Source organism: Urocitellus parryii, chromosome 10 (genome assembly GCF_045843805.1).
Source record: "Urocitellus parryii isolate mUroPar1 chromosome 10, mUroPar1.hap1, whole genome shotgun sequence".
In the NCBI taxonomy this organism is placed as follows: domain Eukaryota; kingdom Metazoa; phylum Chordata; class Mammalia; order Rodentia; family Sciuridae; genus Urocitellus; species Urocitellus parryii.
Genome location: NC_135540.1, coordinates 21,102,931 through 21,130,507, shown reverse-complemented (window position 1 = coordinate 21,130,507; position 27,577 = coordinate 21,102,931). Strand labels below are relative to the sequence as shown.

At 35.5% G+C, this 27,577-nt stretch overlaps 1 protein-coding gene across 1 annotated transcript in view; it reads left to right on the top strand.

Moving 5' to 3' along the window:
- The window catches only part of Slc10a7 (solute carrier family 10 member 7), a 253,890-nt gene that overhangs the window by 63,417 nt on the left and 162,896 nt on the right, over positions 1-27,577 (top strand). The window contains exon 5 of the mRNA XM_026392715.2: positions 18,441-18,479. Within this exon, the coding sequence (XP_026248500.1) occupies positions 18,441-18,479 (39 nt within the window). The remainder of the gene's footprint in view (positions 1-18,440; positions 18,480-27,577) is intronic.

Here is a 27,577-nt window from a genome sequence, read left to right as displayed (position 1 = left end):
GCTCTACTACTTGCAGAAAAGGTAAATCACATTTTGCTGAGAGTAACACTTTGAAGCTTCTTTTTTAACCTTAGCTTGATTTTATAGAATATAAAAAGAACTGCTGTGTTCTGTGCCCTATGAAAATTTGAGTAACTCAAGTGACAAAAAGAAAACCACATTATTCAGTGGTAAATGATATAGGAAAAAGTTTTCTTAAAGTCAATTTTAAAAAGAGAATCAACATTTCATAGTAAAAACTGAGAATACATTTGATCACTTTACTTTGAAAAAGTGAAATTTTAATTTATGAAAGCAAATGTATATTATCATTCAATAGCAAAATTCAAATTATAGTTATTTGCTAATTCTTGGAATGCAGAAAAAATCAAGTGCTGTTTTTTGGGGAGCAGGAGTTAATGATTTTCCTAAGAAATTTGTATGATGACTTGATGCCACATCATTCTCTCCTATTTATTTTTGCATCACAATCATAAAGAAACAAATCTGAATAAAGAGTTGTCTTATCAATCTTCATAATCTGATCACTCTTCCAAGCACCTATATATCCTCTTTCCCTTTACTTGTCATTGCCTTGTTCTGATTTCATTGATTTAATTGAATGCTGCATCTTCTGCAGGACTTGAACTTTTTTTTTTTTTTTTTTTTAACAAACTGTTTGCTATTTTATTGATGATGTATTGCCAGGTGTCAAAAGTACTGTATAGTCATTGAAGGGTGGAGATATAATACTGTGTGTAGTTGGTTGGGGGTATAGGAATGGAAGGGCAAAGATGATGAAATTTATGTGTAAAGACGGATTCATTTTTTCCTTTTCTAATCTGTATGCCTTTAGTTCTTTTTCTTGCTTTATTGCATGGGTAGAGCTTTTAGATTGTCAAAATAAAAATCAAATCAGATTACCATACAAATTTTAACGTCTATTATTACATAAAAGAAATAATACCTAGCCAAAGTTGGGGGTCATTTTACCTTTACAGTGATTCAACATAGCAGTGGAAATTTCCAGATAATAGGAGACTGGCTAGTAACAATTATTTTTACCATTAAAAAGTCATTTTCATGGCCTAAGTGGCTTCTGCTTGGAGAACTTTAGTCCCAATGTTCTTTTCATTTTACTTTAAAAAGGCCAAAGTTAAATAGAGGTAGCAGTCAGATTAGACATTCTCACTTTGTTCCTAATTTTTTAAAACATCATTTCCATTCTTTTTAAAATACTTCGTTAGTTGTAGATAGACACAATATCTTTATTTTATTTTATTTTTTACCTTACATGTGCAAGGCAGGTGTTCTACCACTTCAGTCCCACTTTGTTCCTAATTTTAGGAGCGTTTAGTCTTTTGCCCTTAAATACAATATAAGTTGTTACTTTTTGATAGAAAACCCTTTATCAAGTGGAGGAAATTCTTATCAATTCTAGTTTTCTGAGTTTTTATCATGACATACATTTTTCTGCATCTTTTGAATATCCATGTGTATAGATATGACCATATGTTTGTGTGTGTGTGTATGTATATATATACACACACACATGAATATATATACATATATATTCATATATATGGTAAAAATAATTGTTATTAGCCAATCTCCTATTATCTGGAAATTCCCACTGTTATGATGATTCACTATAAAAGTTAAATGACCCCCACTTTATATTCATATATATATATATATATATGAATATATATGCCCATATATAAGAACATACACACATACATACACATATACATTTTCAAATAATTTTTTTGGGGGGATACTGGGGATTGACCCAGAGGTGATTAATCACTGAGCCATACCCTCAGTCCTTTTTTCATATTTAGGGACAGGGTCTCCTTGAGTTGCTAAGTGCCTTGTTAAGTTTCTAAGACTGTCTTTGAACTCATGATCCTCCTGCCTCAGCCTCTTGAGCTACTGGGATCACAGGCATGTGCCACTGCACCTGGCTTGATTTTCAAATTTTAAACCAACTTTGCATTCCTGGAATAAACACCACCTCTTGACACATTATTCATTTCATATATTCAGTTAGTTCAGATTTTGTAAGGAGTTTTATGCCTAGTTATATGCATAAGGATTATTATTATTTGAAAAAAAATTTAGTTGTAGATGGACACAATACTTTTACTTTTCTTTATTTATTTCTATGTGGTGCTGAGGATTGAACCCAGTGCCTCGCACGTGCCAGGTAAGCGCTCTACCTGTGAGCCACAACCCAGCAAGGATTATTGTTTTGCTTCTTCCTTTATGAGTTTTCATTTGGTTTAGTACCAGGCTAATGGTAATCTCATAGAATGGTTTGGCAAATTTTCCTTCCTTCCATATTTTCTGGGGGAGTTTTTACAGAATTAATATTATTTCCTTCTTTACATGTTTGGTAGAATTCACCAACAAAACCATTTGATCCTGGAGATTTCTTTTTGGGAAAGCTTTTAACAATACGTTCAATGTCTGTTATATATAATGATCATATATAATAGGTTATTTATTCTTTCTGAGAGAGCTTTGGTAATTCATGAGTTTCATCTAAGTTGTCAAATTTGGAGATATGATGTTTATAATAATCTTATCTTTTAAATATCTGAAGGATTTTAGAATGTCCAGTTTTCCATTGCTGATACTGGCAATTTCTTTCCAAAAGCAAGAATGGATAAACTATAACTTAATAGAACAAGTCAGGTTTGCTGCATGTTTTTGTATGGTACATAAATTAGGAATGTTTTCCACATTTGTTTAATAGTTGGAAAGAAGTAAAAAGAAGGATGACATTTTCATTACATGAAAATTAAAAATCAAATCTTAGTGTTCATAGACAAGGTAAAGTTTTATTGGAACACAGCCACACTCATTAGTTTAGCTACTATCTATGACAACTTTGCATTTAACAGAAGAAAAGTAGAGCATTTGTGACAGATGGGCCTCAAAGACTAAAATATTTATTATGTGGTTCTTATATAATAAAAACCTGTTTCAAGTCTTTGTTCATGTTCTTGGCACAGAGCTCCAAAAACCTTTGGAATTTGCTGAGAGATGGGAGTGTCCATGTTATGCTAATGAGACAAGCTTGGAAGGTCTCTAGATAGCTTTAGGATGGGTGCTGGTCACTAGAATTAGTAAGCCAATCATTAGATTGAAACTTTCAGTCACTCCAGGGAGGCCTGGGAACTGGAGATTGAGTTCAGTCATGTGATCAGAGAGTTAACACCTTATACCTACATAATAAAACCCTAATTAAAAAACTCTGGACACAGAAGCTCAGTGTTGCTCCCTGGTTGGTAAACACATTGATGTTCTCTGGGGAGAGGATATGGAAACACTGCATTCCTTCCTAGACCTTACTTCATGTGTACTCCTTACAATAAAATTGTAAGGACAACATTTTGGGCAAGCTCCATGAATTATTTTAGCAAATTATTCAACCAAAACTGGTCAGGAGAACCCTATAATTTGTAGTCGTGTGGGCATCCTGGGGAGTTCCAGAGCTTGCTGCTGTCTAGATGAAGAGCAGTCTTGTGGAAGATGAAGCCTTTAACTTGTGGAGTTTAATGGTAACTCCAGAATGTGAACATCAGAACTGTATTGCAGTTTCCCCAGTTGGCATTAGACCAGTTGGATCCATTACAGAAAAACCCCACCAATTCTTATTCTAGAGGTGTATCAACTTTATTGATCTTTTCCCAGAGCACCAGCTTTTGATTTCATTGGTTTTCTATTTTGTTTTTCTGTTCTTTGTTCTAGCCACTATTTTCTGCTCATGTCTTTATTATGTCCTTCCTGTCTTTATTTTTAGTTTGCTTCTTTTTCTAATTTCTTTTGCTTTTGGAATTGTGCCATCTTTCCCATCTTGGTATACAGTGATATCATGTTTGCAGCTTGAAATTGGCCATGGTGGGAGTATTTGCACCATGAAAATTAGCAAATGTCACAGACTGGTGTTCCTCCCCTCCTTCTGGGAGCTAGTTGTTACGAGCACACTACTTCCAATGCCAATAACAGCTCTTTTAAAATTTTGTCAGGGGACCTAACCTGAAAAAAGGGATCTCAAATGAAAGTTAATTTAGAAAAGAAAATAATTTACTAGTGAAAAAAATGTGACTTAAAACATACTCTTTAAAACTCTAAAAGGGATTGTGCAGTCATTGATCCTGAAGTCATGGAGAATAGGAGTGGCAGACACCATTTGCTAGTGATTTCAGTGAAGTCCTTTTTGAGAGAAAAAGTACCTTGATTAGATGATCTGCTGAAGTCCACTGCAGCTCTGTGACTCTATGGTAAGTTATTTCCCAGAAGATGGTAGGAAAGCTATTTTATTGCTAATGAAAAGCTGATGAGAGAGTTATTGCTGAGGGATTGATCCATTGCCCTCTTAAGAAGCTCTGAGATTCCCAGACCTAATGGATGGAAAAGAGCAGAAATAACAGTTAGGTAGCTAGAGTCTGAAATTTGTAAGAAACATTAGATGCTTTGACATAGGTTGTCACTTATGTTTTGTGGATGCCCTTCTAAACAAAGCGTTAGGGGAATTCTTGGCCAGTTTCTCTCCTGGTGTGCTGAGAGCTTCATTCATGTTTGGCATTAAATAGAACTTCCATTAATTGATCAGAGAAATGCTTGTCATATATCAAGAGGAGACACTAAAAAAATTCATTCTAAAGGAAATTTTAGCAGTTAATTTCTAGGCCACAGTAACTCTTTGATGTCATTGATCTTGCATTAAGCTACGACGATGTCTTTCTTCTGGTCCTAGATTTCGACTTGGTACTGTGTATACTATTTATTTCTGTTTTCTGAGGGCCTGACTTAATAAATTAATTGCTTAATAAATCTGTGTTGAATAATGAGTAATTAGAGAAGTATTTGTTTTATTCCTTTTTAGTAGGGTTAGGAACCCAAAGTTAAACTTTAGGAATATTATAAAATTGCATTTTTGAAAGATAGAAAGTCAACTAACCTATAACATTTTAAGTAATTTTTTTTTCAGCTTAATCTTAGATATTTATAAGTGTTGAATAAGCTACAAATAAATATATGTATTTTCAATTTAGGAGTGAGTATTCGTGTTTATATCCACAGTTTGCTGCTCTGAATAGTCAGTGGTAGGATAGCAGTGATTATTTTTCAGGTAGTATCCTCTTGGTAATATCCTCAGTTCACTCAATTTTTATTCAGACATTGATTGAGCACCTAATGTATACATAGCATTGTTCCAGGTTTGCCTAAAGATTAAAGAGAGAACCTCTAAAATTCTAATTTATACTTAAAATCTAACATTTATTCTGTTTTTTTCCTACTAAAGATATAATCAGTACAAAAACCTTAAAAATCAAAGAAAAGTATAAATGGAAAGTGTCCATAATCTCATTATTTCAACATAACCCCTATTAGTGTTTTGGCCTTTTCTCTATTCCACATCTATGAATGTTTGCTTAAAATAACATATGAAGTAGACAGTGTGACTGTAACTGAGGGTCCTGGGATTGTGTGGAGATGAATTCTGGTTTGGCTTTGCTGTTATCCAACATGACCTTGAGAAAGACCCTTTGCCTCTCTGGAGCTTTGTTTCTTGATTATAAAGAGATATTTCTAGTATCTAAGGAGTCTTCCCATTTGAAAATTCCAATTTCATTGAAATTGAACACCTTTGAAGACTTGAGATTTCAGGAGGATGAAATCCAAAGCATTTCATTAAGTCTATATTCATCTCAATGATAAAGCAGATTTGAAAATCTTGAACTAGAGTAAGTTTTTCCTGGTAATACCATTAGGTTTTGTTCTTATGGACTAGTAACACTTAAAGTAACAAATTTCACCAGGAACCTGAACTACCATCTGAATTGACATACTTATTTGAGTTGTTAAATATGTTTTTAGGAAGCTGAAAACAATTCTTTTAAGCTTCGTATGCTACTAGAAATAAGAAATACTGAATCTCCACCATTTTAAGTACAAAGTATTTTATCAAAAAAGCATACCAAGGAGAAAAGCAAAGCAGTTATGTGATTTGATTCTTTTTGCACCTCAAGAAAATTGATTTTGCTCTCCTTCTCCTGCTCTCTGCATTTTGTGAAAATGTAGATTGGTATGCAAGAACTATTGCATATTAGGCACCAAGCCTTTAAAAGTGTTAAAAGGTGTCTGGTTTGCCTTAGAAGGGTCAGTTTGCACATTAAACGATTTTTGTTGAACAGTTAAGATGTCCTTTTACTTTTACATTTTGTACTAGAATTTTTTGTATGCATTTTAACGGTTATTTAAGAGTCCCCATGTGCTTAGAAAGGAATCTGAATATATGTGCCTTTTTAAAAAAAGGCCTCAGCACAATGTAGGTTACTCCATCAATACCATCAAATGACTGGGAGCTGTAGTTGGAACAATATGTAAAAATACAGCTTGTGAAAGATTTCCTTTATTAACTGTCATCATCCGCAGAATATATGTTCAAATAAACGTTGTGTAATAACTAAATTTGAGATTAATAGGCCCCTTAAGAAACAGCGAAGTCATTCAGAATAGTCAGTGAAAAATAGGCTGTAAGACTGTAACATGCACATATTGTCCTGCTTACGTGCTCTCTCTGGTGTCATTCCCATTTATCACTGTCGCCAGCTCTGTTCTCATTAAAACAGTCTCACACAAAAGCAACTTAATTTTCTTAAGAGGAGAGGACACCTGATTCAATTTAGCACCCAGAAACAGGAACTTGAATATATTTTTTTCCTGGCCTGAATTGAGATGAATAGTTACAAATAAGAATACCAGCCCCCCATTCGCCTCAAGATTAAGGATATTAAATAATTTTTTTTCCACCATGGAATCAAGAAATGGACCTGTAGAAAGAGGAAGGAGTTGAAGCTTAGTCTTGGAAATGCAGCTGAATGTCAAATATTTACTCCTCACTTAGAGATGTGTAAATACCTGTCTATTTCTATTTCTGTTCATTTCTATAATATTTTTAGAACACAGAATTAAAGTGTTTTTAAATTAATCTTGCTTTACATTGGTGGATCGCTTTGTAGCTGTACTATAGTCTTCATTTAGATTTCTTTGTTGAGAAGACCCTTTTTCTAGTACCGGTTTCAAAATAATATTCTTACTTTTTAGTCATTACTGCTTAAAAATCACACATAAATGGAATGAAATGAAAAGTGCTCATTCTGTATTTAGCATGGTGTGTAAATTCACATTTTACTTGATATCCTGTAGGTTCAGTAATACATAAACATGGTATACAAATGCATAAGTCAACTTTTACTTCTTTTGAGATTTATACAGTGAGAATACTGCTAATTAAGTACTCAGAATAAAATTAGAAACTAAGTTGCTAATTAGAGAAGGATAATTGACTTTGAAAGCAGATAATAAACTTTTCTTAATCGTTTTTCTTTTGCCTTTGTTTAGCACTTTATAGAATACAAGTAAGAAGAAAGTGTTTTATGTTTCCACATTTAATTGGAGGCCAAGGATTGGAATTTACTCCTTGATGTTTTAGTCGTTATATGTTTTTCAAACTGAACCTGTGCTTAAGAAGGAAATAACTATTAAGGCCAGTTCTCCTTCCTGGGAATCAGCCTAGTGTGATCAGAGGTTAAATCCATATAGTTGAGGAACTTTTCCAGATAAGGCAGTTCAGCTTTGGTCTCTAACAATCATGACCAATAGCTAAATTTCTTTTCCTTCTTTTGCAGTGATGCCATTGGCAATGAGAACAAGAGATTGTGTTAAATAAGCATCATCCACCTCCTTAGAGTTATCTTAGGGGAAGCACTTTTTAGTTTATCCCACATGCTCGGTTAGTCCTTTGTTGTTTTCTTCTGTTTAGGGACATGATTATGTTGCTTAGGCTTCAAGTCATAGAAAATAAACTAAAAGTGGCAAAGCAAGCAGGGACATATTTTTCTTGTATACCATGATGCTTGGAGGCTGGCCCGCTGGCTTCGGCCTTATGGCTTAACCATACCAGTGCTGCCACTGCCCTGCTCTTTTTACAGTTGCAGGATGGCTTTCACCGCTCTAAGCAGGAAGAAGGGAAGACCAGACAGTACCAGATGCTAACCTTTCTAGGTCCCCTCTATCAAGCAGGTATCAATTGCTGTTTCATTGGCTAGAACTTGGTTACATGGCAACCCCTAGCTTTTCCTTTTTCGCATGCACTTATTTAAAAAAGCACTTGTTTAGAACTACTTTCTTTTCTGAAGGCATAAAGATAGTTTCATATTTTCTTCCAGAAGTTTTAAAGTTCTGCCTTCTACATCCGGGTCTTCAGTCTATCTAGTGTTTTTTTTCCTTTGGCATATTGTGCAGAAGCCAATTGCTTCTCCTGCCCTCGCTGCTCAGTGATGTACTCTTGTCATATACAGCTTCTTCCCATTATTCACAGTGTTTCATTGAAAGCTCTCTTCAGTGGGCATTGTTTTCTCTGGGAACTCACTTTTTTTGGGAAGTGACCCTAAAGAGAAATTTTGCATTTGTTTCTTTTAGGGGGTCAGGAGTTCCACTGGTCCTTGATCTGTCTTTTCTTTAACCCTTGGTTTGGGATTCTTGAACCACATGGTAGTGTAAATTCAGCTCCTGTACCCACGTTTGATGCAAGCCTTGGGTTACTTTCCTGAATGTGTGGGTAGAGTTTTCTAGATGCTCTCTACTTGTGGGTCAGCCTTTCTAGCCATCCACGCGGCACCCTGCTTTAGACAGATGTCTCAGCTCCAGACCTCCCACATGGCAGCAGAAGCCTGGGCTTATTTCTTCATGGGCACGTGTGCAGCGTTAACTCTCGCAGGTCACTGCTCAGGTTTTACCCGACTGCTACTGGAACGGTATGATTTTTGTTTTATTTTAGTCAGCTATATATTTAACATACTGTGTGGTCATTGTAGCCCCTTTATCAAATGGTATGAATTAAGAATTATCTATCTGAAATGACATCTCACATCTCCTCAACCCAGTCTTCCTTTGACAGCAGCTCTGTCAGATCTCATGGATTTCTGGTTACTTTTGGTTCAAAAATAGTCATATATTTAATAACTAGATTAACGTTTAGTTATTGAATAATCCAGGGTAATATAACTAGTAACTTCAAATTTCATCTTACTCAATCTAGGCCTAACCTGTATTTCCAAAGAATAGAAAATTTTACTTTTTAATTAATAACTGCATACACAGGTGATACAAATTTAAAAAGAGGACCGTGAGAAAGAAACAGCTTCTGTTTTATTATTATGTTTTCACTTCTCCTCCTCCCTACTTGTGCCCTTTCCAGAGGCAGGGTGGGGCCAGGATAAGCACACAAAAGTGAGTGGGACAGTCTTTATTTGTTGGTACTATTGTGATATGGGCCTCAGTGCCCTCTGCCATCACAAGTGTCCAAATACTGTCTCTTGATCTGGTTTGATTGTTAATGTTCCCCAAGGCCCCTATACTAAAGGCTTGGTCCCCAGCCCATTGCACTGTTAGGAGTGGAGGACTGTAGGAGGTAGGACTTAGTAAAGGAAGCTCTGTCATTGGGGGGTGTCCTTAAAGGAGGCTCTTGGGACCCTGCCCCTTCCTTCTCTCCTTTGCTTCCTGGCTACTGTGAGGTAGGTGAGGAGCTTTGCCCCAAGATGTGCTCAAACCTTGCCGTTGTGTCTTTCCACAGGCCTCAAAGCTATGGAGCCAAATGACCAAAGACTGAAACCATGAATCCAAATCAGTCTTTTCTCCTTTTTAAGTCATTTATCTCAAGCATTTTGTCATATTGATGGAAATCTGACTAACATAGTCTTTGCTGGACACGTTAGGGGAGGGGTTATTTTTCTTCTAGTCCTTTCTCCTAGTCAGGTCCTCTAAATGCTGGAGTCTCTTCTTGGGCATCTTTTTGGCTCCTATGGAATTGGCATAACCTTGCCCTTCACACAATTGAAGTAAACTGTCCAAATACTAACCCTCTCTCCTTGCCCTGCCATTGTGGACTATTCTAAGCAGCCTCCCCAAGTCCTTGCTGTTTCCAGTCAGGAAGCAAGTGCCTGTCTTTGGTTTACTTATACAACCTCCCCATTTCTGCCACTAGTTCTAAAGAACACACCATGATACTTCTAGGACTCTTATAGCATGTACTCACTGCTCCAGCATATAACTGTTTCCTCAGTAGACATCTAGCAGGGGACAGCAATACAGTTCTTGCTTCTCTTCATTTTCTCTCTTCATCACTGGCTCTTTTGTACATCATTCCCATCCCCCATTTGGGAGCTGTGGTGAACAGATCAGTTTTTTCCCCTAGAAGAGAAAAAATCAAAACACTACTTCTGGAAATTTCCTTCTTGAGTCTCTGTAGTTTCTAGTACTCACTTACATAGCCTGTACTTGAAGTGATTCCTGGTCCAGTTTTGGCATCTTTCTGTTAGTACTAAGGTATCTTATTTAAATAGTGGGATATTTGTCACATATTCTCCTTAGTTTGGAATATTTTTAGAAATTCTAAAACAACCATAAATATCCTGTTTTAACATTTTGGAAAGCATTTCTGCGTACCCCCACTGGGATTTGGGGTATTCAACAACAAAAATCAGAAATTTCACAAATTAACTTGTAATAAACCATTCATTCTCAATGTAAATAATGACTTTTTTAAACTTGATGACTCATAAGGAAAGAAAAAGAGGGGATGTTGGACAAACATCAGGAAAAATTTTGACATCATATCATAGGAGAAGATTTGGATAGGACCCATCCGTGTTCATATGTGTAAAATGCATTTTTAAAAGGGACTAGATATATTTGTGTAACTCTGGAGCATAGACTATGGTCAGTGCATAACAGTTATAGGAAGTTGTGGCTTTCAGGCTAACTGTAAGTAGAACATAATGTTTAGAGCCATTCAACAATGGAAATGATTGCTTTTATGAGTTAGAAAACTCTCTGTTCCCATTGTTTTCAGATTTTCTTTTTTAGAAATTTACCCTTTTATTTGATATAATTGCAAATAGGTTATGAAGAAAATAATTTATTATTGAACTTGTTCAATTTTCCCAAATAATTTAATAAACACATGCTGTATAATATATAATAAAACATTAGTACAATAGCTAATATTGGTCAGATACTGTGGTGCATACCTATAATCCTAACTAATTAGAAGGCTGAGGCAGCAGAATTACAGGTTTGAGGTCAGCCTGGGCAACTTAGTGAGACCTTGTCTCAAAAGGCGGAGGGGCTGAGCATATAACTTAATGGTAAAATACCCCTAGGTTCAATCCCTAGTACCAAAAACAGCGACAATAACAAAAACAAAAAACAAAAACCCTTATTGGATAAAATTGGGTTAATACCCAAAGCAGTATATTATCTAAAAATGTGTAATATAATAAAAGCCAATTCTCTCATTATTAAAAAACCACCATACTATGAACATTTTACAGTTAATATCAATCTAATTATCTGTCAAATGTGATTATTCCAATACATATACACTTTGCAGAAGTGACTCATGAGTTAATATGGAAAACATTGTATAAGGCATTCAACTAGCACAAGAAGTATTTGTTCATTCGTTCATTAACTCATTCTTTAATTCAGTATTATTTGCAGAGAGTATAGTATGAATCAGGTGCTATTCTGGGTACTAAAGATGTAACCTTGAATAAATTGGAGGATAATTTTATTGTAATGGGGCATTCTAGAGAGGAATGGGTTTTGAAATTATTTCTAGCAAAGGAAATAATAACTTCTTCAGTCAGCTTTGTGTTATTGTGACAAAATACCTGAGATAAGCAATGTAAAAGAAAAAAAGGTTATTTTGGCCTTTAGTATCAGAGGTTTCAATACATGGACACTTGTCCCTTTTGCTTTGAGCCTGTGACAGTGCAGTACCTCATGGCAGGAGCAAATGGCAGAAGAGTTTGTCTCATGGTACCTGGGAAGCAGAGAGAGGGAGAGGAAGGGAAGAGGTCCCACTATCCCCTCTAAAGGCACGCCACCCATGACCTAACTTCCTTCTACTAGGCCCTACCTCCTAAAGATTCCACCACCTCCCAATCACCACAGGTAGGGGGACTACACCTTCAACATGGACCTTTGGGGTACAGTCAAGGTCCAAACTAGAGCAGTGTAGGATGAATTAAGAATCAGTGGATTTCTCTCACTACTTCTGTTCAGAGCAGTTAGGCAAGAAAGGAAATAAAAAAGTATGAGTAGGAAAGGACAAAGTCAGATTATCACTGTTTGCAGATAATGTGATCCTATACTTAGACGATCCAAAAAGTTCTACCAGAAGGCTTCTAGAGCTAGTAAACAAATTCTGATAAGTAGCAGGATACAAAATCAACAAACAAAAAATTAAAATAGTTTTTCTATAAACCAATAATGATTTACTAAAAAAGAAATCAGGAAGTAAATCTATTTACAATAGCCTCAAGCAAACAAGCAATAAAACAAAAACGTAGGAATAAATTTAACTAGGGAAGTCAAACACTTGTACAGTGAAAATTATGGGACACTGAAGAAAGAAATTGAAAAAGACACTAGAAAATTCAAAGACTTTCCATGTGCATAGATACATAATAAATATTGTTAAAGTGGTCGTATTACCAAAAACAAGATTCAATGCAGTCCCCATCAGAATACTAATGACATTCTTCCAATACCTAGAAAAATAAAAACAGTCTTAAAATTCATTTGGTGGAATACAAGACCCAGAATAGCAAAGGAATTCTTAAAAAAAAAAAATGCTGGAGGCATCACAGTACTCTGCTTCAGATTATGCCACAGAGCTGTAGTCACCAAAGCTGCATGGTACTTGTATAAAAGTACACACACATATCCATGGAACAGAATAGAAGACACAGAGACAGACCCACCTAGATATAGTCATCTCATCTTTGATAAAGATGCCCAAAACATACATTGAAGAAAAGACAGCCTCTTTTAGCAACTAGTGCTGAGACAACTGAATATATGCATGTAGAAGAATGACATTAGATCCCTATCTCTAACCCTGCACAAAAGTCAACTTTAAGTGGATCAAAGACCAAGGGAATAGGCCCAAAACTTTGCCACTCCTAGAAGAAAACGTAAGGTCAACACACCAACATGTAGGCACAGGCAATGACTTCCTCAGTAGGACTCCTAAAGCTTAGGAAATAATGCTCAAAATTAATAAATTTGGATGGTGTAAAATTAAAGATGTTTCTGTACAGCAAGGGAAACAATAAGAGCACGAAGAGAGATTCTTCAGAATGGGAGAAAATCTTTGCTAGTTACTTTTCTGACAGAGGACTAATACCCAGAATATATAAAGAACTGAAAAAAAAAAGTTATCACCAAAAACCAAGAAACAAAAATAAAATAAAAACAAAAAACATAATCAATAAATGGGAAAATGAACTAAACATACTTCTGAAAAATAAATACAAATGACCAACACATATATGAAAAATATTTCAATATCTTTAGTAATCTGGGAAATGTAAATCAAAACTATATTGAGATTTCATCTTATTCAATTAAAATGGCAGCCATTAAGAGTATGAATAATAATAAATATTGGAGAGGATGTGGGAGAAAAGGAACTCTTATACACTGTTGGTGGGACTGTAAATTAGTACAACCACTATTAAAAAATCATTGTGAAGGTTCCTCAGAACACTAGTAATGGAACCATCATATGACCCAGCTATATCATTCCTTAGTATTTATTCTAAAGAATTCAATTCAGGGCTGGGGTTGTGTCTCAGTGGTAGAGCACTTGCCTAGCACTTGTGAGGCCCTGGGTTCGATTCTCAGCACCACATATAAATAAATAAAATGAAGGTTTATTGACAACAACAAAAAAAAGAGAATTCAAGTCAGTATCCTATAGTAATACATGCATACCATATTTATATCAGCACAATTCACAACAGCGAAATTATGGGACCAGCCTAGGTGTCATATCAGTGGGTGCATGGATAAAGAAAAGGTTGTATATATACACAGTGGAGTTTTATTCGCTATGAAGAAGAATGAAATTGTGGCATTTGTAGGAAAATGGATGGAACTAGAAAACATCATGTTAAGCAAGATAAGTCAAACTAAGAAGGTCAAGGGTTTTCTCTCATGTGGAAGCTAGAGATGGGAGCCTATGTTTCTGTCAACCTAGGTTCCTTTAGCCATGAAGAAGAATGAAATTATGTCATTTGTAGGAAAATGGATGGAAGTTTGAGATTATTTTATTGAATGAAATAAAGCCAAATTCAGTAAGTCAAGGTTCGTATGTTTTCTTTCATATGTGAAAGCTAGAGAGATAAAGGGGAGAGGAGAGCGGGGAGGAAAATTATGAAAATAGAAAGGAGGCAAATAGAGTAGAGGAAGGGAACCCGGGGGAGGGGGTGGAGGAGAGGTATTAGGGAATGAAATTGACCAAATTATATTGTTGTATTGTGTGCATATATAAATATGTAACAGTGAATCCCACTATTATGTATAATTATAATGCACCAATTAAAAAAAAAAAAACGAATCAGTGGACTGTTCCAGGAATGGCTTCAAGGCAGAAAAGAAGAATTTCATATCCCAAGAGAATCTGGTGTATAGCCCAAGGGGTCTTACCTTCAGAACAAATTATCTTTGGTGGCTTGTGTTTGATCTCAGTTCATAAAGTTTATATTCTCTATAGCTGTTTGTTTTAATATAAAGACAATAGTGGATTTTGTTTTCAAAACTGAGTATTCACATTGCTATTTATATTTCTAGAAAATGCCCATCATTCATCCTGTAGCCACCCAGCACAGTGATGTGTGCTCCAAGGGTACTCAGTGGCCAACTTGCAGGCGACCAGCAAGGGATATTAACATGCAAAGTAGGAATTGAAATCTTTATTGTATTTTATAATGAAGTATTATATTTTTTTAACACAGAGGGGTTCAAAAAGTAAATAATAAGTGGCTTAGCATCTTCCTGCCCTGATAATCCTCGTTGAAATATACAAAGACAATGTGTTAAAGAAAATTAAAAAGTTAAACAGGACTAACAGAACAAATGAAACAAAAATGACCTCCACTCCAGTCCCTTTCAACAAATTTAATCATGGGTGGGATGTGTTTTGTAATCCCTCTGAGAAAGATATTGTGTGTTTATACTGTCTGTGTGTGTACATATTTATTTACACAATGGGAATTATACACATTGTTTTGAAACTTGCTTTTTCACTTAATATATCTTGACCTGTTTTCATTCGTATCAGTGTATGCAGATCATCTTGTGAGTGGTAGTAGAATATTCCTTAGTAATTCTAGATTTCATTTAACTAACTTGATTGCTGTGTAGCAATGGCAAGTCTCAAACATTATGCCATTATCTCACTGTATCATAACAGGAAAACAGGATGTTGTGAAAAAGATTCTTAGATTGGATGGGAGACTGAAAATCTGAAATTTGAAATGGGAGACAGAAATCTAGATTTGTCATTGCTTTGTAGTACCTACCACGTGTGAGATCCAGTCTTCTCTGCCTGCCTGTTCTTGGATTTTGCCAAATATAGAATAACTTAGTAAAAGAGGTAGACTTTGGACTTTCTTGGGCAATCCTGCCTATTTCATTGATTCAGTTATTAAACATATATATGCTTATGAAGAGCTTCCTTGCTTTCCTTAGAATAATTTTGACTCTGGTGGGGCAGGGAGGCATGTCTGTAGGTCATTTCAATACCATATGACAAACTCTATGGCAGAGATAAGCTTAACATGTTCTAGCAGCAGGCCTGGGGGGCATTCAGTCCACCTGGAAGTGAGATGCATGTGTGTGCTAAAGAATGATGCCCAACATTTGCAGGTAAATGGATGGAGTTGGGGAATATAATGCTAAGTAAAGTTAGCCAATCCTAAAAAACCAAATGCCAGATGTTTTCTCTGATATAAGGAGGCTGATTCATAATGAGGTTGGGGGGAGCATGGGAGGATTAGATGAACTCTAGATAGGGCAAAGGGGTGGGAGGGGATGGGAGGAGGCATAGAGCTGAAAAGACAGTGGAATGAGATGGACATCATTACCCTAAGTACATGTATGAAGACACAAATGGTGTGACTTTGTATACAGCCAGAGATATGAAGAATTGTGCTCTATATGTGTAATATGAATTGTAATGCATTCTCCTGTCATATATAACAAATTAGAATAACTTTTTTTTTTTTTTAAAGTATGAGGCCCAAGCTGAGTTGCAAGATAGGTCAGAGTCACCAGGTAGAGGAGGGGAAAGGGCATTTCAGCTCAGGGAGCAAAGAGGTAAGAAGTAGCATGAAGAGTATGGGGAAACTGTAAGAGGTTTAGTTTTCAAAAGATAAAAGTTGAGGCAGGAAGTGAGATGAACAGAGACCTATTCATGGAGGGCCTTGTGCAACCATGTTATTCGTGATTGTTAAGCCAATAGATATGCATGTCTTTTATGTAACAATAAAATACTCTATTATTATTCTTTGGAACTCTAGAAATCATATCTCTAATTTGCTACAACTGTAAAATTGAGCCAACTATTAACTTAATTTTGAGTCCAGGATCCTTGGTTTAGTCTGATTTCACATGGTCTTCAGAGCACCTGGAACAATAAGTGACCATTTTACAAAAGTTCACCAGAGTTGACTGCATGGGAGAACAGCACAACAGAGGGAGCTCAAATCCATCTCCACTGTCAGGAAAAAAGCAAGAAGGACTTGGCCTGCAGTGTCTTTGAGGGCCCAAGATGTCCCATCACTGGCACCATTGTCCTGTCAGAAGATATAGGAACATAGCCAACACACATAACATATGTGTTGGGTACAAAAGAGAGTTGGACAGAATCTGGATGTGATGATCCCATCTCATTAACAGAAGTTAATACTTATTTTACTTTGACTTCTGAGTCTCTTTACTTCTAGTATTTCCATATTTCCTTAAATGCTAGTTATCAAGTATAAGGTTAATGAAAAGCACTGGAAAGAATACAGGATCTCAAAGGAAAGACCTCATTACTTTATTAAAAGGAGAGATAAATTAATTTTATGCACAAAATAGGGTCAAGACTGTTATGGAGAAGTACATTTTGTAGGAAGGAAAGAAGCGTTCCCTGTTGATCTCACCACAATTCACTTATTTATATCCTTTTATTTCTCTCCATACATAAAACTTTCTTGGAATCATCCATAATGGAATTCCAGGAAGATGTGTGAAATATGTGCTATAGTTTACAGTTGTCATCTGTAATGTTTTATTTAGCTGAACCTTTTTCTTTAATTTTCCCTCCACTGCTCCCAATACAACACAAAACACCATATGCCATTGTCCCTGTTAGGAAGCAAAGGTTTCCCTGGCCTGTGTCTGTGCCTTCGTTTATGCCACAGAGGAGCTGTGGTCCAGTGCCATCTTTTATTGATAGGGCCAGCAAAGGAGAAATCTAATGAAATTATCAAAGCTTTGAATTAATTATGACCTGGAAGAGGAGAGCTGAGCTCTCTGGAGCCAGGGATCTCATTACCCATTCACTCTCATTGCCTCCTCTTCTGGAGCAGAAGGCATTTCAGCTGCAGCTCTTAGCCTGGGCTTTGGACTTTATTCAAACTTACTAAACTGACATCCTCCTTTTACTACAGCGAGGCTGATAATGTCCATGATGATTAATTTAGCTCTGCTCTGGATCTGCTGGAGATGTAAATAGGTTTTCTCTACCTACCCTTCCTTTTCCCTTTTCCTATTTTTCCCCTTATTTTCTTTCATCAAATTGGATGTTATACAGTTTTTCTTATTTTTGGGTAATGTGAGAACCTTTCAGGACTGTGGTGTAGCTTCATGGAATATAGTTATTGGTGCAAAATTAAGAGCAATATTGCATCTACTGTGTATTTCATGGATGTTTAGGTAAGCACAAAGTCAAATATTTTTCTTTGAATTTTGAGCACCAAATTGAAGTTTTTCTTGCTTGTTTCTACTGGAGAGATGATGGTTTAGCAATGCTCTCCTGGTCTTAACTGCATCATTCACATTTCCGAAGTGTGTTGTGTGGGAACAGATCTCCCTCATGGTTATAGTTATAGGACTTCTGCTCCCTAATAGGGAGTATTCATGTTTGCCTAAAGATTTTTTTTTCCTTCTCTCACTAACATGAATTTTCTGATGCATAAATCAGCCTCTGATTGTTCTAAGTCTAGCAGCAAAATCAATAACAACAAGGTTTTGATTTACTATTGGTGAAGATTCTTTTGGTGCTGTCACACAGGTTCGGAGCATCTCATGGCAAGCCTTTCTGCCTGCTTTGAGACCCATTATTTATGAATTCCTAAGCTGCAGCTCATCTGTCTTAGTAAACTACAGGCCACTGGCAATTTTTGTAAGCAGTGACTAACTCTGCTCAATAGGGTCAATGTTTTAAGGTTTTGAGTAGTGGGGGAAGGGAAAATGATAATCTTTGCTTTTCCTATTCTTGTTTACTTTCAGTGAGCTTTTCCTCCCATTTATTTTTTCTATAGGCAGCTGCGATATTTAATTCAGCCTTCGGAAGTTTTTTGGTAAGTAAACATGGTTTAACTTGTCTATTATAACTTGTTGTGATGTTGTTTATATGAAAGATTTAGTAAAAGATGGACGTTTTTTACTTTTTGGTTTATATGAAAATTCTTGAACCTTTTTATGTGCCATTATCCATACCCTAAAGAAAATTGGTTAATGAATAAAGTAAATGTCCTCTTATAATTATTTTGGAGGCTTGGATTTAATATTCTATGTAATGGATTCAAGGAATCAATTAAAACACTATGTATCTCCTTATAGAGGTTATGTCAATATATTGATCAATTAATGAGGTCTTTTAGATTATTATTATTTCGTATCATGGGACTGAGATTTTGAAAAGGAAACATGACCCAGCTGGTCAGAAAGGGAATGCTAATTTATTTGTTGACATGTCATTTATTTTGTACCTTTCACTGTCAAAGAAGCTACTGTCTTGGATACTTCTGAGAAATCTTTGTGAAAAAATTTTGACATGAGGATATAATTAATGAGCGATTTGCAAGATAATGTAGTACATTGAGAGGTTTGAATTGAGTTAGGTTAAAAAAGATTGAAAAGTAGTTCAGCTATCATAAGTAGAACTAGTATTAAGCATGTTACTTTAGCTTTTTAAAATAGATGGTATAACAAAGACTTGATTTTTTGTTATGAAAGAATGGAAAAGAGACTGAATTTTCTGTTAATGTTATTATTTATATCATAAAACTTTGGTAAATTTGTGAAAATAAATTAGAACATTGTATTTTTAGGTGCATAACTCATTGACAATATGTGGTATGGTAATTTAGAAATGATTGAGAATAAAATCAGTGGGGGTATGATGACCTATTTTATATAAAATAGGTAAAATATCAGTTACATATTTTGAAAATGCCCTTTATGTCACCTATTATTGTATTGTATGTAACTAAATTTAGTTAAAGCTTCTAAACACACTGGTACATGGTGTTAACTCCACGTGGTGCTCCATAGCTTTTAATGTCTATAGCCCTACAGAACTTTTACTGGTGTAGCTTTCACAAAGTACATGATATTTTACTTGAGCAGTAATGTTTCTAGTGATGCTGTTATTATTGGATTTTAGAGAAGTAATAAAGCCTATTTTTAAAAGAGATCTCTTATTCTACTTAGTTTAGACTCAGTAATATTTTGTCAAATCATTCTTTCTTGTGTCCAAGTGTTATTACCTATGTTGTCCCAGTTGTTTGGCAGAATAATATTTATAAAATATGATCTTTCTGGAAGCCAGTGTTTGTATGGTTTGAAATTGTACATATGCACCACAAAACATGGCTTCTTGAGTTAGGGGCTCTTAGGCTTGAAAATGTCAAGGCTAACTGATAAAGTAAAACTCAGGCAATTGTCTGAAGCAAAGTTTATTGTCCCTTCATTGGAGGACAGCTTACTAAGGATAATTTGAACTTCACACCGACTGTCTGAGCCTATAATGATATTTTCCTGCCAGGCCCAGTTGTTCAATAAGGTCCTGCGAGGTAAACCTCCATCCAGAGTTTCTTTAGGAGTTTATTATTGCTCCTTCACTTTAAGAAGTTGTGTTTTCCCATTCCTTAATATCCTTCTCTTTTTCCTTTCTTCACTTTCATTTCTTACCTTAATACAGTTAATCAATCAAAAGTATTTATTGATCTCCTGCCACACAGAGGTAGTTTTCTGGTAGCTGTGGAAAGGTGCAGAGAAATATGAGGTATGTCCCACTAGGTTGTGGAGGTGACACATAGTGAAAGAAATACAACGTAACAGTTAACAAGCTGCACAAAAGATGTTGCAGAGGTGTAGATTGTCAGATGAAGAGCAGAGGCAGTGAGCACTCTGAATTCAGGGGCCTCACAGACCAGATTTCTTTGATCTGGGCCTTGAAATACTGGTAGGACCTGGTGGCCTTCTACGAGGAAATGGCACCAGCAGAGACCCAGAGGCAGAAATGCCTTTCCCACTTCCCTCTCCCATTCCTTCCCCTCCTCTTTCTTTCCCAAAGCCAAAAATGACCGAGAGAGTCTGAGAATGGAAATGGTGATTGGATATATTTTGCTTCAGTGTTTGTAAGGAAAATAATTCTATTTCTTCCCCCATTCTTTGACAAGTAATAGCAAACCTTGGATTTTGAAATACATGTGGGTCCGAATTGTATAAGTGAGCATTAGGTTCAACTTCTTTAATAGTAATCCCTTTACAAATGACAGTGGCTTATACAAGATAAAGATCTGTTTCCCTATTATATAAAGTCTGTGGGAAGGCTGTCCAAACATGGTATAGCAACTTGCTAGTCAAGACTCCTGTCTTTCTCTTCTACCATTCACAGCATGCAGTGTCCTTCCTCTGTTGCCTCATGGTCAAGGGTAATTGCTGTAGCTCCAGCCAAAACATCTGGATAGTAAGGAAAAGTAGTGGAAAAGGACAGAGAGCCCCCTAAGAGCCAAGTCTTCTTTCTTTAAGCAGCATTCCTGGAATTCCAACACCATACTTGCATTAATATCATGGTGTTATAGTTACTTGGGAATTTTCTATATGAATGGAAGCTAACCCCCCTCTCCTTAAAATGTATGATTACGAGTCGTAGTATTTTAGGAGTTTCTGGAGTCAGACTATCTGGGTTTAGATCCTCGCTTGACTGAATACCAGACTGACCAGATGCCCTTCCCTATGTATAAAATGGGGTATGATAGTACCCACATAGAGAGTGTGGTGAGGCTAAAGTGCTATAATCTATAGCAAGTGCTTGTATGATGTGATAAAAATCGCTGTGAGTGATTTTTCTCTGATTAGGAGCAATGATTCATGTTATATATTCATATTAGAATTTGAAAAGTGTATTTTTCCAGATTACCAAAACTTTGAATGAAAGGCCTTTAATAGAAGAATTTTTGAAGAAAGAACTCTGAGGGTGTTCTTGTTGATTTTCAGGCATCTTGGTATACCAAATAAAATACTGTACATATTTATAGCTAGTTTAATAATGTCCCAGGTCTAATTAAAACACAGTGTTTTTAAAAAGTAATTGATGCAGAAAATTGGTTTTTTTTAAAGAAATGTAGCTAGACTGGTAATAACTAATGATAGATGAATTCAATTTACATAAATTTCAGACCAAGAGAATATTTTAAAATTGTGCCACAGAGGATTGCTTAAGTTAAGAAGTTAATGTCATTATCTCTTCCTCTCATTTAAATTGTTCAGTTTATAATAATTGTGGAACATAATAAGTGATTTGAGATTTCCTTCTTGATGAGGCTTTAATAAAATTTGATAGTCAAGTGCACCCTGAAATGCTATCAAAATTTATATACATATACACTTTGTGTGTGTAAAACCATGTGTTTCAGGTTCAATCATCTTACATATTAAAATTCCCCATCAGAAGAAGGGTTGTTTGCTTGTTTAGATATTGGCAATTTTTTTAAAAATTCCAATTGAGAAATTATTTTCCAAAGGTTTAACACTGTTAAATAATTTTTTCCCCAAACCAAATATAGATCACATTATTTGTTAGCATTTAGCATTTTTTGTTGTTGTTGTTTGGAGGTTAAATTCGGTGTTTCCATGTCTCCCAAGACTTACAGATTAAAGATTAAAAGGAAAAGAAAGAACACTTCTTGTTGGATTACTCAGCCTATTTTCTTATTTGTGGTGACTCCTGATCTTAAAGAGAAACCCTAGTGAGTGACAAAGTTAGTCGTGCTGTTGCGTTTCCAGTAACCGGTGTTATACAACACTGGAGCAATCCACGGCAACACAGATGTAAGGATTTCTGAAACCGCAGCAAAGAGTCAGAAGAGAGGTTTGACCACCTTGTGAATGCATAACAGCTGGTCTCATAAAGACCTATGAATCACTGTTCGCTTTCTGAAAATCTTCATTTAAAATGTCAAAAAAATGGGTTTATTTCACTTTTTTTTTTTTTTAATACCCACTGCTACAACTAGCAGGCTATTCTACCATGAACATTCCTCCTTACAAGCAAGGCCAAGGTTAAAAAGAACTCCTTCCCTTGAGCTGAGGGACTAGCCAGCACAGTTCTTCCTTCACCTGTCTGTTTTCTCTCTTTGCTTTGGCTGGTTCCCCCATCACTGCCCAGCTTTGTAAAAGGATTTGAATAGTTAACTGATGTTATGGAAGTTGCTGGAAGAAAGGAAGTTGCAAACACTAATGCCACATTTTAATAGCTTGAGATGTATATTTATTCCCTCATTCTTCCTTTCTTCTTCCAAAATACACTCAGCCACATTGAGAATCTTGGAAAGGAAGCATGTTAACTTTCCTGCATGACACTGCTTTTTAACAATTGGAGCAAGAATCTCAGATGTGAACTCAGAGGCACAAGGGTGGTACAAGACAAGACACGGTTTTTCTTTCACCTAAGTCTAGAATGTAAGTCATTTGTGGTTTTGGAGTATTTCATTTTGTGCAATAATGAGAACTATGCTGATTTTGTTGTTGTTTAATTTTCTTAAAATCCCAACCACTCCAAATTATTCACTTAGGATTTTGCCCCTCCCCAGTTCATGACTTCTTTAAAATTTTTATTTTTATTCAACCTAAATGCCAGAAAAAACAACTTCTTTGTTAACTGGTGTTTAGTGTCACCGTGTAGAATACTATTTCAAGTTCATCCTTATACTGATGAGGACTCAACACCACCAGATTTTGAATGGCCCACCGTGGTCTTTAAAACTTGTCTTTTGAACTATGTTCAGATCGATGGAGGCTGTTTTCCACCTTACAGAACAGAAATCCCATCATGCCATGCGTTTCATTTGACCACCTTTTGGGGCAGATGAATATCATGAGAGCTGAACTAGTCTTAGCAGACTACTTTTCCTTTTAAAAATACTCTTGGTTTAATTTGCAGTGTGACACAAATAGGAAAATAGGAGAGGAAATCAGCACACATATACTCAGAGCCCATTAGGTTCAAGACATATTTCTAGATACTGAAGCAAGACATAGAATAGAAATATGTGAAAAAAATAAGTAACAAGAAATGATTTAAGAAAGGGGGAGGACAGGAACTGCCTTCAATGCAGCGTTTTCCAATGTTCAGGCACCACAATGGCTTCTGTCATGTCAGCCCACTGTTTGTTGAATAAGATCCACTTTTTAAACCATTTCAAGTCAAAACATCAACACTATAAATTAAAAAAAAATCTTTTCATGAATAGAAGCTTACTGAAATTAAATCAAATGGGGAATAGAAGCTACTATTACTCTGTAGCTCTGCTCTGCCATCTACACAGGCTGTCTGGGGCCTACCCTCCTTTTGATAAAGCTGAAATTAGCACAGTACCAAATCAAGACTTTCCATCTCTGAACTCTGCAGGTTTGAAAAGGATTCGAAAAGAGAGTAAGTTTAATGACTAATTCTGACAGTGTGTCCTTTGAGTCGCTTTGCTTTGCCTTACAATTTGGGCAGCACTGTTCTTAGAGGTCATTTCTCAGTCACTTCATCAAAGAGGTGAGTGACACTATTTGGGAGAGGCAGAGAGAAAACTCCAGGAATCAGGGCCTATGGCAGTCTGAAGATGCTCATGTTTCTTTCACTGGAGCATTTTCTGTGTAACACTTGACTAGAAAAGCAGAATGCACACCATGTTTAGTTAAAAATGTGCTATAATGCTGAAGGAAGGAAGACCCTGCGATAGCCATGCTTGGATTTAGTTTTTAAACAAACTCTTATCTGAAGTATAGTCATTGTAAGTAAAAAAAAAATGGCCTCATTACTCAATAAAAATGTATGGAATCTTTACCTACTCCATTTTAGCAGCATAATGCTCTCTGTGCTGTCCAACAGGACTTGTGTAGCAGTAAATGCATTAGTCACAGTGACCATTTTTCTTGCAAATTTGTGACACAGATTTAATTATATGAATGACCAGCAACTTACAAATCTAATTTTGGTGGAGGCTGAGGCAAAAATTTTTTTTATTTTAATAATGATGGATTTTTTTAAAGCAATGATTTCATTACTATTTAAAGAAATCTACTGGTGTAGAACTAGCCAATTGACTGGAGTTATTTTATTACCCTTTAACAAATGCCATGTACTTTCATGTTTATTTTTATTAATTTTTAAAATGTCATCATTCTCAAATTGGAAAAATATTTGCTCCTATACCCCTTTGGGTAAAAATAAATAAGTATAAATTATTCTGGGCCAAGATATTTGTAAAGGGCCTTCTAAGAAACATGATCCTAGTAGTTGGTTAGAACCAAAATTAAATTTCCTTAATTTGAATCCAGTCCACTTGGAATTGCTTCATTATGGACTGAAGTAGGAGGGGCCCACCAACTATTAGCTGACAATAATAATGTGACAGATAGTTCACATTTTCTGGCTTCTGTTTCCCCAAACTGAAAGTTTACCATGGTTAATCTATTTATTGAGTTAATATTTTGGGGATCTTGGCATAATAACATAGTTAGCCAAACAGTGTAGGTTTCTGCCTACACAGCAATACAGACTCTTAAAGTGAGAAAGTCAAATCCCAATTGGGGTATGGGTGGAGGGGGGGCAGGTAGAGAGAGAGTATTAAATATTTGCTTAAAACTTCTTAAACATTTTTCCACTATTGCTATATCTCATTGACTCATATTTTTGATTGACAGAAACTTATAAATTTAGGTCAAATTTATTGAGGTATAACTTTTATACAGAAAAATTTACTTTAGGCATATAGTACTAAGCTTTAACAAAGGCACACAGACATGCAACAACCACTTTATTCAAGGCAAAGGAGAGTTCAATATTCCAGAAAGTTTCTTCTTGCCCTCTTGTAGTCAATTCCCGCCCTCTTTCTTAGCCTCTAAATTTTTTCCCTAGCAGCAGGCAGGCAGTTGGAAGCATGAGACATAAAACAAAATACAGATAAACTCAATTTATTTAAAGTTTAGATCTTCTGCTCTTGAAATTCACTGTTAAGAAAAGGTAGAAAGAAGCTACAAATTAGAAGAAGCTACTTGTAAAATACATATCTGACAAATGAGCAGTGTTCAAAAGACATTTCAAAACCTCATTATAAGAAAATAAGCAACCCAGTTAACAAATGGGTAAGAAATTTGAAAAGACACTTCACCAAAGAAGATATATAGGCAAATAAGCATATTAAAAATATACAACATTACTAATTATTAGGGAAACACAAAATTATACTGACATATGTCTATATAACTCTTGGAATGGCTAAAATAAATGCATATTGCTAATACTAAGGGCTGGCAAGGATATGGAGCAACTGGATTCTTTATGTATTTACTCTTGGGATATAACATCTTGGGATATTCTTGTGCAAAACAGTTTGGTAGTTTCTGATAATGTTAACATACTTACCATATCAGCAATCCCATGCCTAGATATTTCTCCAAAAGAAATGGAAACACATGTCTATGCCAGAACTTGTAAATAAATATTCATAGCAACTTTTTTCTGTATATTTATTCATAGCGACTGTATTCATAATCAACAAATATAAAAACACTATTAGCTTCCTATTCATTATAACAAAATAACTGAGATAATTAACTTACAAAGAACAAAGGATTATTTTGGCTTACAGTTTTAGAAGTTCTAGTCCATGGCTGAGCAAACCCATCTCTTTTAGGCCTTGGGTAGAAGTGCCGCATAGGAATAAAAGGGAGCATGTGGCAGAGTAAACTGCTCTCCTCATGGCAAAAAAGAAAGAATAAGGGGATCTGGTATCATAATCTCCTTTAAGGGCATGTCCCCAGTGACCTAAGGGCTCCCTTTAAGCCCCTCCTAGAGGTTCACAGCACCTCCCAATAGTACCACCCAAAGGATCAAATCTTTAATACATAGGCCTTCGGGGGATATTCAACATTCAAAGTATAGCACAATCCAAAGTTGATCAACTTATAAATGAATGAACAATGCAATACTACTTAGCAAAAGAAGTAGATTCAAAACATTTACACTATGCCATTCCAATCATATGGCTATGGAAAAGGCAAAAGTATAGGGACAGGGAAAAAATTCCCTACCATAGTGTCAGACAAAGCCCACATTTCTTTTAGTTTTATAGTCAAAATGCATATCTGATATATGTTGAAAGGCAAAACCCAACATCTGGGGGTTCTGTAGATACAAGTAATAGTTTGGAAGTGCCTCTTCTGATGGTGAAACCATTGGTTAATGAATTGAATCTGTTTGTTGCTGCCTTTACTGGTATTTTTCCCATGAAAGTCCAGCCTCATCGTGTTATTTTCACATCTACATAGTGATAATATGCTTGTCTCTGAAAATAATTGGATCAGTATTCATGACTGTTAAAAATTATTTCTCTATCTTAAGATATTACACATGACATTAATACAATTACTTAAGATAAAATTGTTTGTATGGAACGTAAAATGAAGATGAACATAGAAGAGTAATTGAAAATTCTAGAAACCTCATTTTGATCTCTATCCATTTAATTTGCAAATATTCACATAAATTAACAGTAAAATTTGGAAAATTATGCACTTAGGTGAATGGAGGTTCCGATAATAGAGGACTTTAATAAAACAAAATGTATTGTGAGGTTAGTATTTATAAAATGTATATCTTCTGAGCTTAGAGTTTATATATCTTCTTTATTTTTTGTTATAACTACACTTGTGTTTATTTTTCCATTGTAGCTTTTTTGGTGATGTTTCTAATAAGTGTAGTAATTAAATTTAAAATGCTGTGTTTATAGTTTAACTTTATAATACTGCTTGGTCTACCAGTCAAGACTTTTTTTTTAATCTTTTGGGCAATTCTCTTATAAGTAGTTATTTTCTAAAATGTTCTGAGTTTTCCTTTGAAAGCTTAAGTTAATATGTTTATGCATTTGCTTAGGAGGGGTAATGTTTATAAATATTGTTGTGCTTTGGTCATTTCCAAGAGCTAAGGCGATGAATCCTGTCTTCTTTCTCATTATCTTCACAAGGGTCCAAGACAAACTGTCGTCACATACTACTTTTACATGTCCCCTCCATGCCCCAGTGCCTTCAGTTGGCTCTTAATTGCCCTCCACAAGATGGACCTTTCAAGGGTCCTCCCTGTTTCGCACTCCTTTTTGTCTTCAGTGTATTTCATCCT